Source organism: Eucyclogobius newberryi, unplaced genomic scaffold (genome assembly GCF_026437365.1).
Source record: "Eucyclogobius newberryi isolate DKJ021-1_F unplaced genomic scaffold, fEucNew1.0.hap1 SCAF_11, whole genome shotgun sequence".
Taxonomy (NCBI): Eukaryota; Metazoa; Chordata; class Actinopteri; order Gobiiformes; family Gobiidae; genus Eucyclogobius; species Eucyclogobius newberryi.
In genome coordinates this window covers 21,334,451-21,355,792 of record NW_027315735.1, presented here as the reverse complement: position 1 = coordinate 21,355,792, position 21,342 = coordinate 21,334,451, and the positions used below count along the sequence as shown (strand labels likewise).

General features: G+C 40.7%; 1 protein-coding gene across 4 annotated transcripts in view; it reads left to right on the top strand.

The window, feature by feature from the left end:
- unc5a (unc-5 netrin receptor A) overlaps positions 1-21,342 on the top strand; it is a 129,702-nt gene that overhangs the window by 78,113 nt on the left and 30,247 nt on the right. For 2 of the 4 annotated variants that reach the window (XM_072437820.1, XM_072437814.1), the window contains exons 3-7: positions 3,894-4,037; positions 7,736-7,839; positions 9,715-9,895; positions 12,300-12,467; positions 19,838-20,002. In XM_072437820.1, coding sequence (XP_072293921.1) covers positions 3,894-4,037; positions 7,736-7,839; positions 9,715-9,895; positions 12,300-12,467; positions 19,838-20,002 — 762 coding nt within the window. The remainder of the gene's footprint in view (positions 1-3,893; positions 4,038-7,735; positions 7,840-9,714; positions 9,896-12,299; positions 12,468-19,837; positions 20,003-21,342) is intronic. The other 2 variants (XM_072437837.1, XM_072437828.1) reach the window with 1 other exon arrangement.

The window sequence follows — 21,342 nt, the reverse complement described above, 5'->3', positions numbered from 1 at the left end:
AAGGTTTGTTCAAAAAGATTTGTCATTTTGTGTCCTCAATTTTCCCTGGCCATGCAAAAGTGCATTTTAATTCTACAAGATCTCTCTTTTTGAACACAAATTGTCCTCCTGAAAAGCCGGCGCTGGTGCAAAAAGTATTTTGCTTCTCTGAGAAGCAAAAAGTGGAAGCTTGTAGCACTGCTGATGACATTGATGTGATCTGTAACAAAGGATGAAGGGGAAAAAGCACTTGGGAGCTGTTGCCAGGACGATCAGGCGGCGCATTCTTGAAAGCTTTTATCTATGATGTCTCTTCTCAAGCATTGTGAACTCTCTCCCTTGAAACGGTGAATCCCCCTATGTGGAGTGGCCAGACCTTAATCCCACTATATCCACTGATGAGTCCTGGCCACACACAGCAGGGATGCCCCTAATTGAATTGCCTTGGTCACAATGCGCACGCAGCCAAGGCCCACAAGTTCCAGTTCGTGCCTTTGATAAGCAAATGACCCCTATGGAATTGAGGTCAGAGCCGGCGAAAACAAGAACGCTCTGAAAGAAAAATAAAGTCTTGGTCCTCAGACAAGCCCAATATCGACTGGTGCTAGGATAGAGTCCAATGATGTTTGCCCCACGCCTGTTGAGCCCCCGTTTGGTCAAGAGGGGAACGGATGTATCCACGCACACACTGTATGACGCCTCTGTATAAATAACTGGCAGACAAGGACGTTCCCCCCACAAGAACCTGAACATACTCTAAAGTTACAGGGAGCTTTTAAACATTCATCATCATTAGTCATTACTCAGAGTTGTATTTAGTTTGATCATGTAATCATTTTTTGTAGCTCATTCATTTAGCACACCCATGGTATTTGCAATAATTGTACTCTTATTCCCAAGTTTGTCACTCTTTTTGGCAGTAAAATTAATTAATTGCTCTTCTTTTTTCTAGACACCTTATTATTTTATTTGGTTACTTAAAATAATTGGCAGTATTTTCTTTCCTCAAAACTTGCAGTCCAGGCATTTTGTTAAAAACGTACCCACAATACACAAAAGTAACGATATTTTGGCTGAATTTTGAATTGCTCATGTCTTGTTATGTTAGCTGCTTATTCTCCCCCACAAAGCTCTAATAATATAGTTTGGCCCAACAGTGAACGAGGTCTGTTATAGTTCCAGAGTGTAATCGCATATAAATAAACTCAGCGGGGTTTCAGCAAAAAGCCCAAAACTGTGCGAGTCCACACTATCATTCTCGTTTTTCTGTGCGTAAACCGGACCCATTCACAACTGACACTGACAAAGTCCAGAGTGTTTTTTCATTTAGGTCCTTATGTAAGTTATGATGTAAACGTACACTTTCAGCTTTGAGATCGTGTTCTTTAAAGGTTTGTAAGAGACATCCAAAGTTTTGTTTTATTTACAACTGCCCCTGAGGTACAGGGAAAACAACCCTAAACAGAGGCTCATCCAATCATTATTAACGGCAATAGAAGAGCAGTGCCATTTTGTTCCCAAGTGATAAGCTGATTGTGTCCTACTTATTAATTGGAGTGAAATTGGACAGAGTGACTCACAGCGGTGTAACTGGAAGGTGTCAGACACAGAAAGTAGGTAATTATGGAGACAGGAAGAGATAAGGAAACAGAATGCAATTATATGGCCAAGCAGAGCCTCAAATGGCTCTTCTTAGGATTTCTCACCTTGGGATGCTATTGTTCATGCCTCACATCTTCATACCAATCTTTATTCCTCACAGCCACTCGCTCAGAGTCAGAGCGTTTGCATTAATCAAATGCATTTTTACTGTAAGAAGAGGCGCAGAGTGGAGTGCTGAACACAGCTCATTCTCCGCTTTGCATTCAAATCTCCTCCCCACATGATTGTGCACCGCTATACTGCTGAGGGCTCACCATAAATTGGAGCCATCACATGTTTCTATTGTTCCTGTATTGGAGGTTCCCCAGGATCCTAACCCCCATTTGCTTAAATGTGAGGAGTAGATTCAGAGTGTCCTCTTTACCCTTCTGCCTCCAGCAGCACGTCACATTCCTCTAATCACTCAGAGCTGTCAGTGACTTGGACACTAACTATTGGTAAAGAATAAATTAAATGGATGTGAATATTTACCAATTACCACCTTCAAACAGAACTCGAGCTTTCATCTTTTATTAATTATAGATGTAACATGTATTATTAATTGAAAATATCAGATGAATTCACAATTGACCATTGTTTTGGTATTGAACCACAATGTACCTGGTTTTAAACACTGATTCTTTTCATTATAACAAAAGGCTGGCTCTAGAAGTAAATTTGTAATTATGTGTCATTATAAATGTCACAGCTAACAATAATATTTAAATGTACATACCTTTGTCTGTTTTGTGCACGTGTCAATCACAAAGTGTGCAGTGTTGTTGACGCTCACGGTGTTGCTGCAGGGCTGTATTCTCTGCACATGCACTTTGAATTACCTCCATCACACACAGCCAAATCTTCCACATTTAGACTCTAATGCACCTAAAAGTCTGCCACTGACCAGTGTCACTTACTGCCTCATGCCTGCTGGCGCTCAGTCCACTCAGCTCTCCTCATCTCTCCGACCATGTGCACACTAGTTTGAGAAATTTGAGAAAATGTTTGAGAAATTCGAAAAAGCCTCTTCCAGATTGATGAATAAGCTGCCAGTTCTTTGTGTAATTGCTGTATAGGTTTGATGGCCCGATAGGTGGCACTTATTCAAGCTTGAGTCGGCTTCACCCAGTTGCTGGAAATGATCACTACAGACAGATCAAGTGTTGAAGGGGAGTGGGAAAGTGTCACAAAGTGCTTTTATGTATGGTTCTTGAGAAATGGCGCTCCATTCCTGACTTAAATATACACTAGAGACGTCTTCTGTGACTGTAGAATGCTGATGTTAAAGTCCGCAGCCTCTTTGTCTGGCTCCATAGGGTCCCAAAGAAAAAAAACAAAAGTCACACATAAGACACAAAGAGAAAAAAAATCAGAGAAAAATATTATATCATTATCAGAGAAAAAAAAACTAGGCCATGTGATACAGGGATCAAGGTCGCTGTTGAATATATCAGAAATGCCTCAGCAGGACCCGAACAAAAGGTCAGAAGTAGAGCTGTCATGGTAACCGCAATATTGCAATACTGCGCTATGATCACTAAAACTGCAAAAGTAACCACATTGTAAATTAAACACTTCGTGCACATGCTCACCATAATATTACTGTTTAAAGGCAGATGTTTCCTTTTAAGAAAACTTTCACCGTGTTTCAGTAGATCTGAACGATCTACAAGGATGTTAATGTCGAGAGTGGGACCGCCCTGCGCTGTCTTTATTTTATCTTCCTTAAACCAAGAAGTAAGAGCCATAAGCAGCACTCTGAGAAAAGCTGTTCTAAAACCGCACATGGCTGAAAATGAATGCTTGTGAATAATAATGACGTGACAAAAGGTTTGTGAGAGCAAGGACCTACTTCTTAGATTGATTTAAATACATACTCCATTCTTTTGCAGTTTTAAATGAAAATAACATCACCAAAACTGAACTCGCCCTGTTGTCTGTTCTTAATGAATGCAGTAATTTTAAAAAAAAAGGTCTACAGGACATTTTTTTCACCAGTGTTTGCCATTTTACTCTCCAGTTGTTGTTGTCAACGTCCTGCAAATTAGAGCGAGGTTAGCAGCCACCGAGCGACGATCTTCTCATTTTCCCCACTTAACAAGCTCTGTTTATATACGATCATGGCCCTCTGCTTGTTTATCCTGCCATATTAGTTTGATGTTGCAAGAGAAAGCCTAGAATCCAGGTGGCTCTAAGATAAATTTCTGGTGATTTTGCAATAGTTTTTACTCCTCTCTTTTAACTCTGTTTTGAAAAATATGTTGTGTTTGCAGTGCTGCCCGTGATGCAGGTGACAATAGAGATCACCAGACAGCAGGTGGAGAAGGTCTTTGGCCTGGATGAGTACTGGTGTCAGTGTGTGGCCTGGAGCACGACAGGAACCCAGAAGAGTCAGAAAGCCTATATCCGGATCGCATGTAAGTTCACTACAATATGTACACAGTATACACATGTAAGGCCAACATGTTAGCAGAACAAGTACATTTAAAAAAACATGGTAAACACTGATGAATAATCTGTTTTGACACTTTAAAAGGAATAAGAATAAACACATGAATGCAATACTTTGAGCACTTTAAGGTCCTACACTTTTCAGAAAAACAAAGGGAATCTGGTTATATTTAAGGTTTTACCAAACATTTTGCCTGTTTTTCTCCATTCTGACACGGCCAGAAAGGAGGTAGAGGTAATTCCTCAACTGTTACCTAGCAACCTGAAACAAAGGCCAAAATCGATTTAAATCATACAATAATTATGATGATTTAATTATGACAAATAACTACCGTACAACTGACAACCCCTTTTATGTTGTTAAATGATTGTTTAAAGTGTCATCAAAAGGTGTAAGTCGCGTGTTTCTCTGCATTTGATGTTATTCTGTTGTAGAACTCAGCTCTACTTCCTCTAATTTAACTTTTAAATGTAAAATTGTCTTCACAAAATGGAAGTTGCCTGATAAAACTATGATAATTATTTACCTCACCAACTTTCCCACAACGTCATAACTAGGAAAACATGAGAACCTATTAATTATGTGGTTGTGTCAGAAACTCTCTGACACAACCACATAATTAACTACTTTGAATTGTTTCCGTTTCTTATATGAGATTATGAGAGTATACATTATTTCATTATAAATTGTCCAGCATATCCCTCTCAATATGTGCCATAAAAATAAAGATTTGATAAAAATGATTTGATAATAATATTCCAAGTGATTTGAAAGAAATTAAACGTTAGCATTAGCATATATGATTCAAACACACTGTCTCATTTATGTTGAACAAGTTAAGCTGTCTCACATTGTAAACACTTTTGGATAGTTAATTGCACTTGTTCACGTTGCAATATTCAAGAGTCATCCGCAATCTTTATATTATGTTGGAGCGCTGCCGTTGTTTTGAACCCCTTTTAGCTTTCAGACAACATGTTATTGTAGTTTAGCTGGGTAAATCAAAGTTGGACACTCTCACACCAATTAGCCCCTGAGCCATTTTGATTTGATGCACCACAGTCTATCACAGTGATTACAATTCTGCTTATGAGAACAAATGTCAGGGCTGGCGCAAAGTAATGCATCTCCTCAAGGCAAGAGTTGTAGAAAAAGTGGAACACTAAATTTGAGTATTCATGAGCATATTATTCACTGGATGCACTGTATCAGCAATGATCCCAATGAAAGTCAGTGGAAAAAAACAGATCTGAAATGTATTACCACACAGCTATCATAAATCTGTCTTGGGAACACAGACACATCCCTAGCCTCAGCCTCAAAAGCTTTATTATGGGGAAAAAAGTGCTTTTTACATGGTAGTATTTTAGCGCATTCTGCCTGTTAAATATCATAAATATGCATAACTGGAGATATAGCTGAACGAAGCAGCGTCTGGCAAGAACAAGCAAACACTCATTACCCAACTTGTATAAGAGCTCGGTGAAGTCAGTTTGATGTAATGGACATGCAAAGGCGTGTTTATAATGATGTGTACAAAGAGTCATCGTACTTGCTGTTGCCTTCGAAGAATCTGCGAAAAAGTGCATATGAAAGGTTAGACTACTTTTACAATAACACATAATCATGCTTATTTAACTTCCTGGTTGGACATATGCAGCAGATGTGACAAGAGGTAATTCTATGACTTTTAGCTAGCCAAAGCTATTTACATCTCAGTTATTAATTAATTGACAAATGACAACGCCTTTATTTTGTTAAACTGCAAAAAAATAAGTTTCTTGTTTGTAAATTGATACATTTTTAAAGTTCAGTGCTATATTATTTCTTCCCGAACTGCCACTCGACTGATGAAAAACATATGATGAATATTTACAACCGTTAGTAGCCCACGAAACAAAGTAATAACTAGAAAACCAGTTGTCATGCACTGTAAATGTCTTCCAGTCTCATTGTATCTGGTGTAATTCAATTGAATGTCACGAAACACTGGGTTTGTCTTTGAGTTACTGTGCGTATGATTATATAGGACAGTTGTCTGGCTAAAACATTTCACTTTCACTTGCCCCCTGTCCACAACGTCTCCACTTTGCTCTAACCTCCGCTTACTCATCAGGTTTGGGGGCGTCTTGGATTTGCCCCCGTAGGAAATGGGCTGTTGCGCCTTTTACCGGCGTAATTCATAGCCTGGCTTGCCAGCAAATATATATGGCGGTAGTCATTGGCGGCGCTCTAAGAGTATTCAATGAGGCGATATGCCGGGCCCCGTGCAGGCAGCCAGGCTTGTAGGAGCTCTTGTCCAGCCGCCTCGGGGCTTTGTTTTGGTGTGGCGGCTCCAAGCTCTCGCACAGATGGAGGGCTGGAGGATGCTGGAGGAGAGCGCATGAGGCGGTGGGAGGAAGGAAAGAGAGGGATGAGGGCTAATGCAATTGCTTTCACTTTATGCCGGGCCCCTCTGGCTGCAGACAAGCATCTCTGAACCAAGCAGGAAGCCGGTAATAAGCAGCATGGTTGGTGCCACCGATCCCTGCATGGCTTAGGGGACCAACTGGAGTGCGACATGCCAAGCCAGAGCTAGTACTTGGGCCATATCACAAGAGGGCAAATTTGGAACGATCAACAAGCCAGGATTTAAAAGTGGTTTGCTTTTTCAAACTAAATACACAGGTTGCAGGGCCCTAGAGGGTTTTATTTTAGTTGTCTACTAGTCACTAATTATTTTTTCAGTTAGTCAACTGGTCAAACGATTATTTCCTTTGTACATTGAGACTTTTTAAATACATTATCAACCAAATAAATGTTGAAATATGATGATGACAGCTTGTAGATAAAGTCATAAAAAGATAATCACAAATCAAATGTATTTTTCATGAAAAGCTGAAGTTTTGACATTTTGGTTTATTATGCTTTAAAAAAAAAGCGTGATCAAGCATCAAAAAGGTATTGTTCAGAATGATTTTTAAAAAAGGGTTTTGTTTAATATTTATACAACTATTTGTTAAACCAGGCAATAGGCACATTTAACACAAAAAAACACATTGCACATGCAACAGCAGCACTGACAATATACAATCTGCAATTATAAAAAGTACTCTCTTGACAGTGGCCTAGATTGTGCATGGACTAAAGTATCTTACAAAGGAGTGGGCGATGATCAAACAAATGTGAATGTCTGTAAACGGAATGACCTGCACTTGAGTTACAACCTTTTACAATGCATCTCTCCTGTTAAGGTTAATGTATATTGTGCACTGTCCCTGTCTCAAATAAAAGATAAACTAATCAGCTGCAAAAAATAAACTAATTAAATGCACAAAATTACAGAAATATGACCATATTCCTTTATAACATTTTTCATTTTATATTATAATCAGCTCTTTTTGTATATAAAAAAACATACAACAACATATATAAAACAACATTCACATTGCTCACATCTACACCTATAGAATGGTGTTGCAAGATGTGCTCGTGTCTGATCTTAATTATCAAATGAAACGGTTGATTACGATTACATTACACACAATATGCAACATGGTTCGATGTACACATTTTTCACAGCCTTTTCACAGCTCTGCCTTCTGTATGTATATTTCTGTGCCAGACTCCGTAGATTCTGCTCGCTGTAATTGGTTCCCTCTCTCTTTCACCTTTTCCCATCAGACCTGAGGAAGAACTTTGAGGAGGAACCACAGGGTAAAGAGGTGGCATTGGACCAGGAGGTGTTACTGCACTGCCATCCCCCCGAGGGAGTGCCACAGGCTGAGGTGAGACTCGCATACACCCCTTATTTATAGCCCTTTAAATCCACCATCCATTTACTCTTTCCCTAGCAGAGGACAGAGAGCAAATCCGGGTTCAGGAGCAGCTCTACGCTCCACCAGGATGAATTACGCCTCTAATTATTTCCCTTTATTGATTTATTATCTCTCCTACATCTCTGCGAAGCCCTATATCACGTTGGCTCATCGCATCAGTCAGTAAAGCCTAGGAACCGCTTCACTCCACATTTGGCATCTCTAAAGGCCCATTCATAATTAATGTCTCTATTTGTGCCGCTTTCTTCCTGTCTTCTATCTCGGTGCCGTCACATCCGTCTGAGCGCATCCAAGTTTGGCTTGTTTTAGTGTTTGGGTGACTGGGTTTACGTCGGTGCTGTCTGCTGTGTATCCCTCGCTCCCAACTTGACACCAACTCGTCTAATGACCTCGCAAGGGGAAGTAAAGGCGACCGCGAAGAGACCAGCCAATGTTCACCGGCCAATCACAGCTCTTCCATTGTCGGGACGAGAGAAAAAAAATAGGGGGTGGAAAAGGTGCCAACCACAGTTCAAAACACACAACAACGTGAGAGCAGGAGTCAAACAATTGCACCAGAAGAGGGGAGCCCAATTATATGCGGAATTGCAACAGGCAGCAAAAGCAACAATACTGTAGCCACTCTAGCTACTCTCTGGACTGCACTGGGTCAAGTGAGAGCAGGAAAACAAGCAAGGCAATCTCAAAGTACACCAAAACATCAGTTATGGCTTCAGTAGAGGTCACAGTAATTCTACTATTATTCAGTGTGCAGAGCGCTTTCTGCCAGTGCAGGGTAGAGAAAAGATACAGAGATGGTTTAAAATTAGCGGTATGTTTTGATGAATCATTTTTTCAAATTCCTCCCCTAAAAAACCTTTGTAAAAGTAAAGCTTTAAATTTAATATTCAACTACCCAACTTTCTAAATGCAAAAACCTTGGGAATTAGAGAAACTTTTCTACAATCTTATTGGAGTCCAGTAAATTGGGGTCTCCTTGGGAATCGGTGACCTTTTTTTTCCAGCAGCACACTTTGGTTACAGGCAATTACTAAAGAGACACAATCATGGACAAAAATACTTGTTTTTCCCTTTCTCCACAACTTATCTACTTTTTGTTTGTTGATTATGCAATTATATTTTTTGTTTGTTTTTTCCTCAGGACTTTTTAGTATTAAACTATATCTTGTGTTTACATTCTGTTCATTGTTAAGTGTGATACTGATCTTAAATCATTTAAATAGGTCCATAGTAGAGTGGCCACCTCAAATTCACATTGTTGAATGTGTTGGGGCGTGGAAGAATGGACTCAGGGCATTTAAGCTCGTAACATAACCAGATTAATATGATATAATTTGAATTGCTATCAGTCATACACATAGAAAGACTGGAATAACAATTATTAAAACCCAGAAAGAAACAGTCACCCTAGTTCAAAGACTTCCTGTTCAAAACGTAACAAACACAGTTTTTATTTATGTATGACCCAGAGTTTGAATGTTTTGTGCAGTGCAGTGGGTTAAAATTGGGATTTGCCTCAAATGCCGGACAAAACAGAATCACTCAAACATGTAAGAATGAATCAAAACACAACTTTGCGTAAGCTAATGAAAGGGAAACATGGTAAAAAGCACACACTCAAAGTCAATTTTGCATAATGATGCTCTTTTAATGTCTGTACCCATTACTATTGCTTATCTAAGATCTCTTCATCTCTTGTGAAGTGTTTCTTGCTCTGTACTGATCAGTGTGTAAAAAAAAGCAGTTCATTACAGCGTCTCTAAATTGCATGAGTGGGTCGATTTTCATCTCCGTCGGTGAATTTTGACTGAAACATTTTTTCAGGTGGAGTGGCAGAGAAACGAGGATGTTATTGACCCAGCGAGCGACCCCAATTTTTTCATCACTGCTGACCACAATCTCGTCATCAAAAAGGCCCGGCTCGCGGACACGGGCAACTACACATGCGTGGCCAAAAACATCGTGGCTCGCCGTAAGAGTACGTCAGCCACCGTCCTGGTCTATGGTAAGAGACAGCGGCTTTACCCTAAGAGAGCGGGGCCCAGGTGAGGGGCACAAGGGCTAATGGAAGGTCCTTTTACTATTTTCGAAACCACATGCCAATAAATAATTCACATCATTCATGTCGTGTGTACATGCTGTTTTCCCATTTCCCCATTATTACTGTCGTGGCAGGAAGCCTAGTTCTCTTAGCAACACATCTGCCAAGTCAAAGTACAGGTGTTCACAAAAATGTAGTAGAAGTAAGGGTATTTGGGATTTTTGGGCTTGCTTATTTGAACCATGCTTTAATTTAGAATGTTTTGTTTTAATTATGTGGCTGGTTGCAACAGAATGGCCAGTTGCTAGTTTTAACTATACCATAATTCTACATCCGTGACAGTTTAGTTGAGTGAAGTTGATCAACATTTAAAAGAATGTTTTACTTGCAATAAAATAGTTTGTTTTTGAAATTGTAAATATAGATGTCAAACCTCAGATTATTTTCAGTTTTTGCAAATAAACTCCTCACACATTCATTGTACCGGTAAGTTCTCCTTTGCTATCTTAACTACCTGTACTAATGATAAACTCTAATAGTATGAGTGGGTCCACAGGTTGCCTAAGTACACATGTTGTTTATAACTATTGTACTTCATACTATTAGTTAAGGTCTAATTAATCATTTTCAGAACTTGAGGCATTCCTTTGCTCTTTTTTCACAAACTGCCTCTCATCTCGGCGCTGTCCCTGTACCCTTTTCGAAGTCACTACCATATCAGTAAAGAGCGTGATTTAAGTGTGTGTGCGTGCGTCTATGTGTGTGTGTGTGTGTGTGTGCGTGTGTGTGTGTGTGCGTGTGTGTGTGTGTGCGTGCATCTGTGTGTGTGCGCGTGTGTGTGTGTGTAAATAATGACTTGGCTTGATAAATAGACTGACCTTTATTAAAATGCAGGGAAACAGCATTATTTTAAAATCATGGAGGGCTTTGTGGACACGGCCGATACTTTTTTGCATATATTAGCATGCGGGCGACGTCTCCAAACGGGAAGATTAAACCACATGGGAGCGTGAGGGGAAAAAGGCCTCTGGTGTAAGATAGTCGAATAGTGCAAGCAGCATTCACACTTGAACAATAAAATAGGAATAAGATAAAATCATTGTTCTGGCTTCATAAACATTAGTGGTGTAAATTGGATGATGATGTAAATCTGATTAGGAACGATGACATTCTAAGCAGTCCACGAACGTCATCGACAACTCAGGCATGTGCACTTTCACAGTGAGTGGCCACAAATGAAATGTGTTGATCTAACGCAGCACATTCTACCTCAACCAACGCCTCAAGCACGCCATTTCCTATTCATTACAATCAGCTGTTAGCTTCTTGAGAAATTGGTAATAGCACAACACGTTTTGTATTCTTTTATTTGCAACAATTGTGGACCTGCTGTGCCCAGGTCTGTACAATTGTAATGTTGCTGGAAATAAGAAATCTTGATTTATCAGAAATGTGTTAGAATCCTCCTAACTGGCTGATCCGAGCCGCGTCGAACCATAATAATCTCCGCTTTTTAAAGGGGTCAACAGGGGGACAGGGATGCATTTTAACGGCTGGCTGGTGTGACTGCGCTCGCTTCTAAGAGGTAATCAGGGGCCAAGCTGCCTAGCAATTTACCTCAGTAAGTAGTGGCGGCCAATCAATCGCAAAGAGAGGCCAAGGAAATGATTCAGCCATGACAAGCGCCGAAAAGAGTGAAAGGGACATTAGGAAGGAACTATGTAAAGAAAAATATTGATGGCTGCACTGTTCGCAACAACAAATGGAAAAGTGTCTCGTACATGAAGGCCTTTTCACTGAGCAGGAAATAAATGCTTTTACGTCCAGAAGTCATGTATTTAGTGTTTTGTTGAGAGCATTAAGTGTGAAATTGCATAACATTTCCAGATACCCTATAGTGTTTCATCAGGAATGTCATAACATGTGTTTGTCGCTGTTTGACTCACCAAATAAGTACAAATATATTATCCGATTTTTCTGCATAATTTGTCAGATTAATGGAGTAGATTATATGGAAATGATTTTGATTTTGAATTAGCTTTACAGATGGTTGTGGTTTTTGAGGGATGAATGTTCCGGTTGTTTCTTCAGGTCAGATGAAGTTCAGTGAAGCAATTACCTATAGAAATCTATTCATGTCTGGAAGATTCTGTCTGTCCATTAGCTTTAAATCATTTTGTTTTCACGCCAGTTGGATGTCACTTCTTCTGCGGATCTGGGAAATGGACAACTTATTGCAGTGTGCAGAACCAAAGAGACAAAGAGCAATCTTGATTATTATTGTCCTTGGTGCATGTCAGGTAATCCTTGCTACTCTGTCCCTCCCTCCTCACCCCTCATCTCTCCTTGTCGGGTGCTCCTCTCGCAGTCAACGGCGGCTGGTCCACGTGGACTACCTGGTCGTCCTGCAGTGCCGTGTGTGGGCGGGGCTGGCAGAAGAGAAGCCGAAGCTGCACCAACCCTACGCCCCTGAATGGAGGGACGTCCTGTGATGGGCAAAGCGTCCAGAAAAGTGCCTGTGTGGCCACCTGTCCAGGTAACTCGGGCGCCCATCTGTCCTGTAGAGCTTGGCTTCTTGTGGCTTCCTCTCTGCATTTGTTGCATTCAGAAGTCATCTTCATCTTTATTTTGGCTTCGCTTCTGTATGACCACTTCCTGACCTTCTCATAGTCAGTGCTTGTGTTGTTTTCCTCTATTAGCCGCTTTCACAGACAATTACTCTTCTCAACCAGCCTCATGCTAACTGTGATTTATGATCATTCTGTTTTGTTCACATATCTCTTAATCTCGTTGGTTGTGCAGAACCTCTGAATTCAGAGACCTGTCTACATTAAGAGAGCCGTGTTCCCGGCCACAACACTGTGTCAGAGGAGTCCCTGCAGTTGTTGCACCAGCTCTGCAGTAAATACTGGCCATAAAACCTGAATTATGACTGTTGGAGCTCCATGTTTATGTGTTAAGCATTAAGTGTGTTTCATTTGCCGTACCACTCTCCCTCGTGCACCAGGCACAGTGTCCTGCCTGATAGTGAGCAGCACTTATTGATCTCTGGTAGCCCGAGATGGAAGTCAAGCTGCTTCATTTGCAGTTGCACATTAGCCTCTGATGGAGGCACAGATATAACTGAGCAGGTGGAGAGACGAGGAGGACGCAGGAACAATGACTAGAGAGGGGGATGGAACAGGATACAGTGTAAGAATGGCAAGGACAAAGCAAACAAATAATGCAAGAATGCAGTAGCTGCAGTGGCTTTCTCAGCTGCATGTGGATGTAGAGGCTCTGCCCCACGCCGACAGCAGGAGAGCTCCCCTTCACAGGGAAACCCAACCCGAGCTGTGACAGCCTCTCCAGCCTAAAACAGAACTTATCTTCCTCAGTAAATCAGTGTTGTGTTACACATCTCCCATGTAAAAACATCTCTGGATGTCAAGAATCAGTGTAAGTAATACAGGAATACAGGTGCCCTTCATCACAGCATTATCCAAATGAGTTTGGAATTATTAGCACTTGCACTCCTCTCTGGAAAGAGAGGAGTGTCTTGGGATGCCTGACAATCTCTCATAGTAACACAGAAAAGTGACCTCTATGAGCTTGCAGAGATTAATGTCACTCTCTCCTGGTATTGTCAGAGCAGACCCTCCACAAGGAGAATGTGTGTCATTTCAACCCTTGTGTTGTGACAGAAATTGTGCTCAGTAAAAATGTTTGGGAAGGTAGAGAAAGCCCTCCTTTTTCCTGTTGATGAATCTCCACAACCATGTGACCTATGAGCACCTCTATCAGAGCTGTTGTCCGAAAGGACTGGGCTGTTACACCTCAGAGAAAAGCCCCGGCCTGGCTGCTGAAACCTGCCATGGGCCAAACCCGAGTGCACAGGTCACAGTCTACAATGATGTGTCTTCAGTCCCAGATGGCAAACACTGCTGTGGATTTGGTTAAATCATGTTCAATAACTAAGTGACTTGGTCCTTTTGACTGGGCTCCAAGGACAATTATGGACAATTTAATTTGAAGTTTTTTTATTGGAAAATTGCAATAGGCCTGATCATCTGTTCATTTAATAAAAACAGCAATTGATATGCAGCGCCAATGATGTAACTGGACACCATTTCATTTATTCACCCGTCTGACATTTAGATTTAGAGGCCATGTTGTTCTTTTTATATTAGCCTTGAGAGTGTTTTTCCTCCACTGCGCCTTTGTTATGAAGCACTTTTTAAAAATTGCATGATTTAATGCTGGTCTTGTTTCAAGAGTTCATTAATTATCTAGAGCAGAATTCTTTGTTGACTTCTTGCTCTCTTGTGCATTGAGCTAATGAACTTGGAAGAAAAAAAAAAACACTAAATCCACTTTGTTTTGCTCCTTTTGGTTCAGAATAATTTGTTGCAGATGGGTTCTGCACATTAATGGGCATTAGAATTTGCTGGTCTGTGCTTTTTATATTGTAGTGTCAGCTGAGTGAACATTTGTGATAAATAAGTGATTGAAATCAATGGTATTTGTGGGCATAAGCACACATTTATGTAGCTCAAAAATGTGTTCATGTAATAAAGCTTTTCGGACTGCATTGCTGCAGAAACACTCCATTTGGCTAGAATGCTTTTAAGGCTCATCAGACATTGTATCATTTTTGTATCCAGATCCTATATAATAACTACAACCTTCTCCTTGAGCTTAGGCATTTATATTGTTACCAGTTTTTTTATTCCTGCCTGTGAAAAATATAATATACCAGTCAATTGTGATGTTTCTGGCTGCGTCGTATGGTTTTTCTACCGAGCTCCTATTGTGAATGTGGTAATAACTGAATACTACAGAGTTAACTATTCTCAGTACTAGTGTGCGCTCTTCTTGTCAGTTAAGTGTGAAGCATAAAGTTCTATATGTCTGCCTAAGTCTCCCCATGTTTAATGAGAGTTGGCGGGGCTTGTGTGGTGGATCAGATGGGCTCCATGCTGAGTGAGACACAGGGAGCTGTGGAGGAGGCGGCGGCTAAAGCCTGGGGCTCAAATACACCGCAGATCAACAGCACAGACAGCCAAGAGTCCAGCTATGCACCGGCTTATCTTCATTTCTCTTCTCCTGCATTCGGCTGCCTTCAGAGAGGACGCTCAAGCACCCACAGAAATGCAGACTGCTGTCTTCATCCGCATTGATTGTGATTGCAGACATTTCACTGCCAATAAAAAGTAGGGCCTCAAGGTAAATTGTATAATTTTCAGCAAAACACAACCTGATCTGAAAATAACTGGTTTAAACACAATGTAAAATAAATATGCTTGGCCAATGTTAGCATGTATTTAATAGTCTGTGGTAATCTAACTTTAACCTGAATAATTGACGTAATGTATTGATCCTGAGGCTTGCTATAGAGGACTTTTGAGGCTGGAGAATAAACAGACTTGCTGTATTTGTGCAAACAGTCTGTGCGCAGGGCTTGTACATCTTGTCCTCCTCCAAGCTAGCATCCTTATGTCTACTGTCTGTCTACCGCACTGTAGGCGCTGCTTTTGGAAACAGCATTTGTGTATCTCCGAGAAGATGAATATAGAAACACATTTTGAGCTTTGAGATATAAATAACAGCTCCAAATAACAGACAAAAATACTTTGCTGTCTATCTGGTGACCAACTGGCAACATGTAGTCACCGTTCATTCAGGCACATCCTTGTAGTATGTTCCACCTTTCATTTCAGTTCATTCTTGCTGCTTAGTTAACACAAGGCCCCTATCCATTTATTGATTTTCTACTAGCATTTTTAAGCTCCCTTCTGTGCTGTAATTAGTCACAGTTTCACCGCCATTTAAGACATAGAAAGCACACCTAATTGATCCAGTGTCAGCAAAGAATACCAGACACTAAAATAGGTTCACAGACTTTCCTCTGGTCATGTGTAAGATATCAGAACACAAAGCTGACCCTTAAAGGTGCTTTATGTACCTTTAAACGCCTCTATCTCCATGGAAACAAGTCAGATATGTTGAGAGACAATCTCAAACATCTGGAATTCAATAAATGCAAGATAGGTATATTTAATGCCATACTCTGGACCATTCCGGGCAAAGCAATAACATCTCCATGGAGACAAGCAGGTGTTATATCCTCTACAGTAAGTACCTTGTTCACCTTTAACATGAGAGGAAACACTTTTGAAAAATCTAATCTAAATCTAGGAAACAATCCTTGTGGTCAAAGGAAAGTGTGATGAAAAAGTAATTCTGAAGAACATAATTAATCTTGAACGCTTTCTCCTCGGTGCTCAGCTGGTTGGGGCCGGTGGCTTGTGCACACGTCTGTCGACCGGAGCGAAGAGCAACGGCAACCTGCTGATCCCAGTGGTTCTGGTCTTACTCCTTGTGTTCCCTTCGAGGACGCGGGCTCCATGGGTGTCCAATGATCCCGGGCTAAGGTAGTCAGTGGCCATTGTAATTTTTGAAAAGCTTCGCCTCAAACACAGGCCTCCCACATCCTGCGTGTGGCTGCGCTCCTTTTAGCTGCCATGTCCAAATGGGGACACTGGGTCTTTGTACAGCTGTTCCTCCTTAGAGACCTGGCTGACCTGAAACCTGTAGTGAGGCGTGATTGAAAAGCGGCTGTGGGGCGCTTAGCTGTGCCGTTAATAACATCTTTCTGGGGTTTTAATAAGCACAGCAGTGTTTGTACAGAACTGTTTTTATTTATAAAGAAAACGGGTCAGGTTGGAAATTAAAGGGCTGATGAAAAAATATATATTTAAGTTCACCATTTTATTGTGTGATCCATGTTTGGTTGGAATGAACGACCATTCATTTCTCTTAGATTTTTCTGTAACGCTGTTAGAAGCATGTTACCCGAAGTACTTATGGCAGCTGTATCTGTGCTGATCTTTATTGAACCACCTGTGCCCTGCAGTTTCCCTTCCCAATCACCGTGTTTGAAAAGGTTATTAGCATGGACATTAGTCTTGCCTTGTGGTGAGATTCAGAGGAGGAATTTCATCACCTCATCAGGGCAGTTGTTGTTCTCTGCTCTTTGTTTCACATTTAGCGTGGATAAACGGAGGAGCGACATAATATATTCATTAGGATGTAATTCTCTATTCAATCATTCTCATTCCCGGCCTGGATAATCAGCCTACTGGCCCACGGATGGGTCCACTCAATGCCAAACAAGGACAATTATCTGATTGGTTCTGCTCTCGCTGCCAAATGGATCCGACTGCAGAGGCCCGGCTGCGTCAGCATCCTTCACACACTCTAAACACATTCTCCTGCTCCAGAGCCCTGGGCACACCTGGGCCATTCTCCACTACAAAATCCTGATTGAAAAAAATGGGACCAGAGTGATTTGACCACAGTTCATTGTTTTTTCTCCCCATCTGCCATTTTCCTTCTTGGGCTTACATTTCAGCTGCAAAGATTTGCATCTCAATTTTATATCGTTTTTGTCAGAATGCGACCTGCTGCATTTTGCCTTGGGATTAGCTATTGTTTTCATATCATCATCATTATTTCTCTATTTATTGCATTTTCCCACTCTCCTATTGTTCAACTTCTGTCATGCTCTGAGTGAGTGACAGTTTATTTAACCAATCACAGTGAGGTGGGAACTTTCAGAAGGAGCAAATTACTTTATTTACCCTTTTTAAAGCAACAGAAAAATACAAAGTATACATGAATCATGATTCATTGAAATAATTCAATTATTTGAGTTCCCATATTGCTCTTCCCTACTTGGGTCAAGTGCAAACTGGAAATTGTGCTTCAAACCATATGATTTTGAAACTTGTAAAATAAAGCTATAGCTATTACTAAAAACCTGTTTTATTGTGTAAAATCAAATTGTTGTCGATATATTTTTAAATTACTATTTATTTATTTTGTGGGCACAGTACATGTTAACACATACGCTAGATTGTAGCCATGGACCAATTTCCTGTTTTGTTTTAAGATGTTGCAGCCTGTAGGCTTTACAAGACCGCATGAAAAGGAGCATTAGAGAGAACATGCAGTAAATTGTCGGAGTCGGGATTCAAACTCACGATTCATGAACTCATGACACTGCGGCCGGCTGCACGTGGAGCCTGGCAAACGTGTGCTGTGCCTTAACCGCTCGACCACCGGGCAGCACCATTTCCATCTGTTGTCCCGTATTCACTCTCACAACACTCTCATTTATACGTCAGCATACATGGATACTATTGGCACAAAATCTGGATTTACACCTAATACTTCCCTGGCCCTTTCCTTCCCGGACCCCTACTTTTTATTTGTCTTGTCAACTGTCCTAACCTAACAACATGGGGGCATAGAGCTATAACTAATGGTATATGGACCCTACCTGAGGACCATGACACTATTCAATGTGTTTTCTTTAAATCTGTGACGGGTCTGACCTGCACTACAGAGGTCTCGCACTTTGACCCCTTTATTGCTGGGATTAATGAGCACTAAGCTTTCTGCCGCCCGGGGTCAGTAACTGTCACAGAGCCATGTATACCGTGTGTGCTGGTCCATCCCACTTCTCCACCCCCACCCTTCCCTTGGGACAGAGAAAGTGCGAGACAGTGGCATTTTTCCCCCATGAGAGCTCATTACTGCTTTTTTCCCATTAGCCCTATGGTAACCTTCCCCAGGCTTGGCGCTGTGTCACTCTCAATATCACTCTGGGTCACCACCTCCTCCCAGGCCATGATGCCAAATTACCCCCACCTTCTGAAAATGGCCTCTCAATCCAGTTCCAGTCCGTGTGTGCGCGCTGTTGTGTCATACAGCGGGGTACCACAACTATTACCAGCGTATTTCCATTTTCCTCATGCTGATGTGCAATGTAGCTCATGTAGCAATGTTTGGACTTATAGAGCTGCTGTTGTAATGACTATTTGTTTCTTTACCAAGTAATATAAGAGGCATTGTGGCTCTTATGATATATTAATACACATTAAACAAGCTTGGGTACATTTTGCCTGTTGCAAAAGTTTTTGTTTGTTTACTTGATATCCAGCTCGTATAGTGTGTTATAGCCTCTCATTTCCATGTTCTATATATTCGCTGATTCGCTGGGCAGATCTGCACGCTCTGAGGTGTGTGGCTCTAGTGTGTGCTCATAGATTTGCATGTCCTTATGATGCTTTCACTCTCAAGTTTCAGGGACAAAGTAATTTGCCTGTCCCCATCTCGTAGCATGAAATAGAACGATGGAAATCAGCTTATAATTCAGCCTTTGTTTTGCAAGAATAATAAGTGTGGAGTTGCATATTTCAACTGGCCACAGATCCTCTGTGTGTGCCTGTTTAAATTGTGTAACATGTTAACCTGCATATGTTTAAAGTGTTACACAAATATTTTTTGTTGTTGTTGTTTTTTGTTTTTGGTGCTTAATATTCATTCTAGTGCTTCTTACAGGTTTACCACCTAATTTGGTGGGATCGTAAATGTAGAAAATATTTATCAGTCAAGTGGCAATTTATGAAGGAAAGCTGAAAAGAAAAAGTAGGAAAAGAAATGGAGCTGAATTCTAAAAATAAATCCCTGTCATCCACACACATAATTCAATCATAAATGCAGGTAGATCACAAACAGTACAAATAGATTGTGTTGTCAGGTATTTTAGTCCCCTTAGAATAATCTTGGCTAGTTGGCTCTTGTTTACCTTATGGTTGCTAGGTAGCATTTATGTCTATGTTTGCCACATTTACTGCCCATGTCCAATCAGGAAGTAAAATAATTAACCTCAAACTAGGAAAAACAAGGTGTGATTTTTGTTTTTATTTGTATACAGTACATCAGAACATTATTTGCTTCCCAGATTTACTAAGACTCTTACATACATTTATTTGCTTTGTTATTTACATAAACAGTATCCTTCTGTCTAACACAAATGCACTTGTAATAATGGAGTTGGTGTATTTTTGTATATTGCAGTGGACGGAGGCTGGAGCGAGTGGAGCAAATGGTCACCGTGTGGGGCCGACTGCTCCATGTGGAGGACCAGAGAGTGCACCCAGCCGACACCTGGCACCGGGGGCAAAGACTGTCAGGGGCTCGACATCCAGTCCCTCAACTGCACCAGCGAGCAGTGCCCTCAGAGTGAGTGCTCAGCACCGCCCACGCTGCTCACAGCTCTCTCACAGTTTGACTCACGCTTCATATTGTCTGTTTTTTCTAAAAGAGATAATTAGGGAGCGATTTAGTTTGATTTGGCTAATAATAGCTGAATAGCTGATAATAATAAGCTAATAATAGCTGAACTGAATGTTCTCTGCCTCAGAACAGGTGGTGTAGATAAGTCCAATGTGTTATTAGTGCATTCTAGGCTTTTATAGTACTTTTTTCTGGGTAGATTTTGGTACAGGTTGCATTAAATAGAAATCAAATTAGCCAAGATATTCTTTCTATCTAAAGATAAATCATGTCGCTAGAGGACTGTTTGTAGTTCATTTAGTTTGCCAAATGTACGCCAAGAGCCAATAAAAAAATGATTAGTCCCATTAGACTTTCTCACGCTTGAATCCTAGTTTTTACACTTTTACACAGTTTTCAGTTTTATTGGCAAACCCCAACCAACAAATGAATGATAAATATATAACTTGATCACTTGATTGTAGTGTTGTCACGATACTAAAATTTAAAACTCGATTTCGATACTAAGGAATAGGCTCGATACTCATCATCGGCTTTGATTACATGATTTTTTTAGACAATAGACTGTACAGTGCTTTTCAACGCTAAACAATAGTACAGAACTATTTGTGTTTTTATTTGTATTTCATTATTTTAATTTTTGTTTAAAAAAAAATTACTTGCTCAAATGTTTATGTAGATTATTGTCTAGTCTAGATACTAGTTTTAATATAAATCAGTATCTGTTTTTTTATATTTCTGACAATACTACTTGATGAAAACCCAATTCAATATTTTTGTTTGATATGTTGTTCATTTGTGTAATTTATTGAGACTCTTTGTAGACTAATACATAATTAATTTGAACCGGTGTGACCTTTACCTTGTCAGTAATATTCAGTCTTCTCACCTGTGTCTGCACTGCAATCCCCACTGACCTATTGTTACAGGGGAGAATTAGACCATGACGATGCCTCCATTGTAACTAGTCACTTTGAATTAGGCAAACATACAACCCAGCCATGTTGTTCCAGTACACATCTGTGTGTGAATACATGTATAATCAGTGTTGTGTGGCAGCTGCAGCACAAGGCAGGAGCACTGTGCGATGCCATTTACATAGCAACGTGCATTCTGTCAAGATCTGAAATGGCAACGCGGCGGAGGGCTGAAGCGGCACTGCGGGGTCCAATGCCGACCAGATGGACATTAAAGGAGAGATCTGTCACTCCCCACAGATATCAAAGACCCAAGACTATTGCAGCCTTCCTCACAGATATCAACAGTCTCAGGGCGGTGTCTTATTT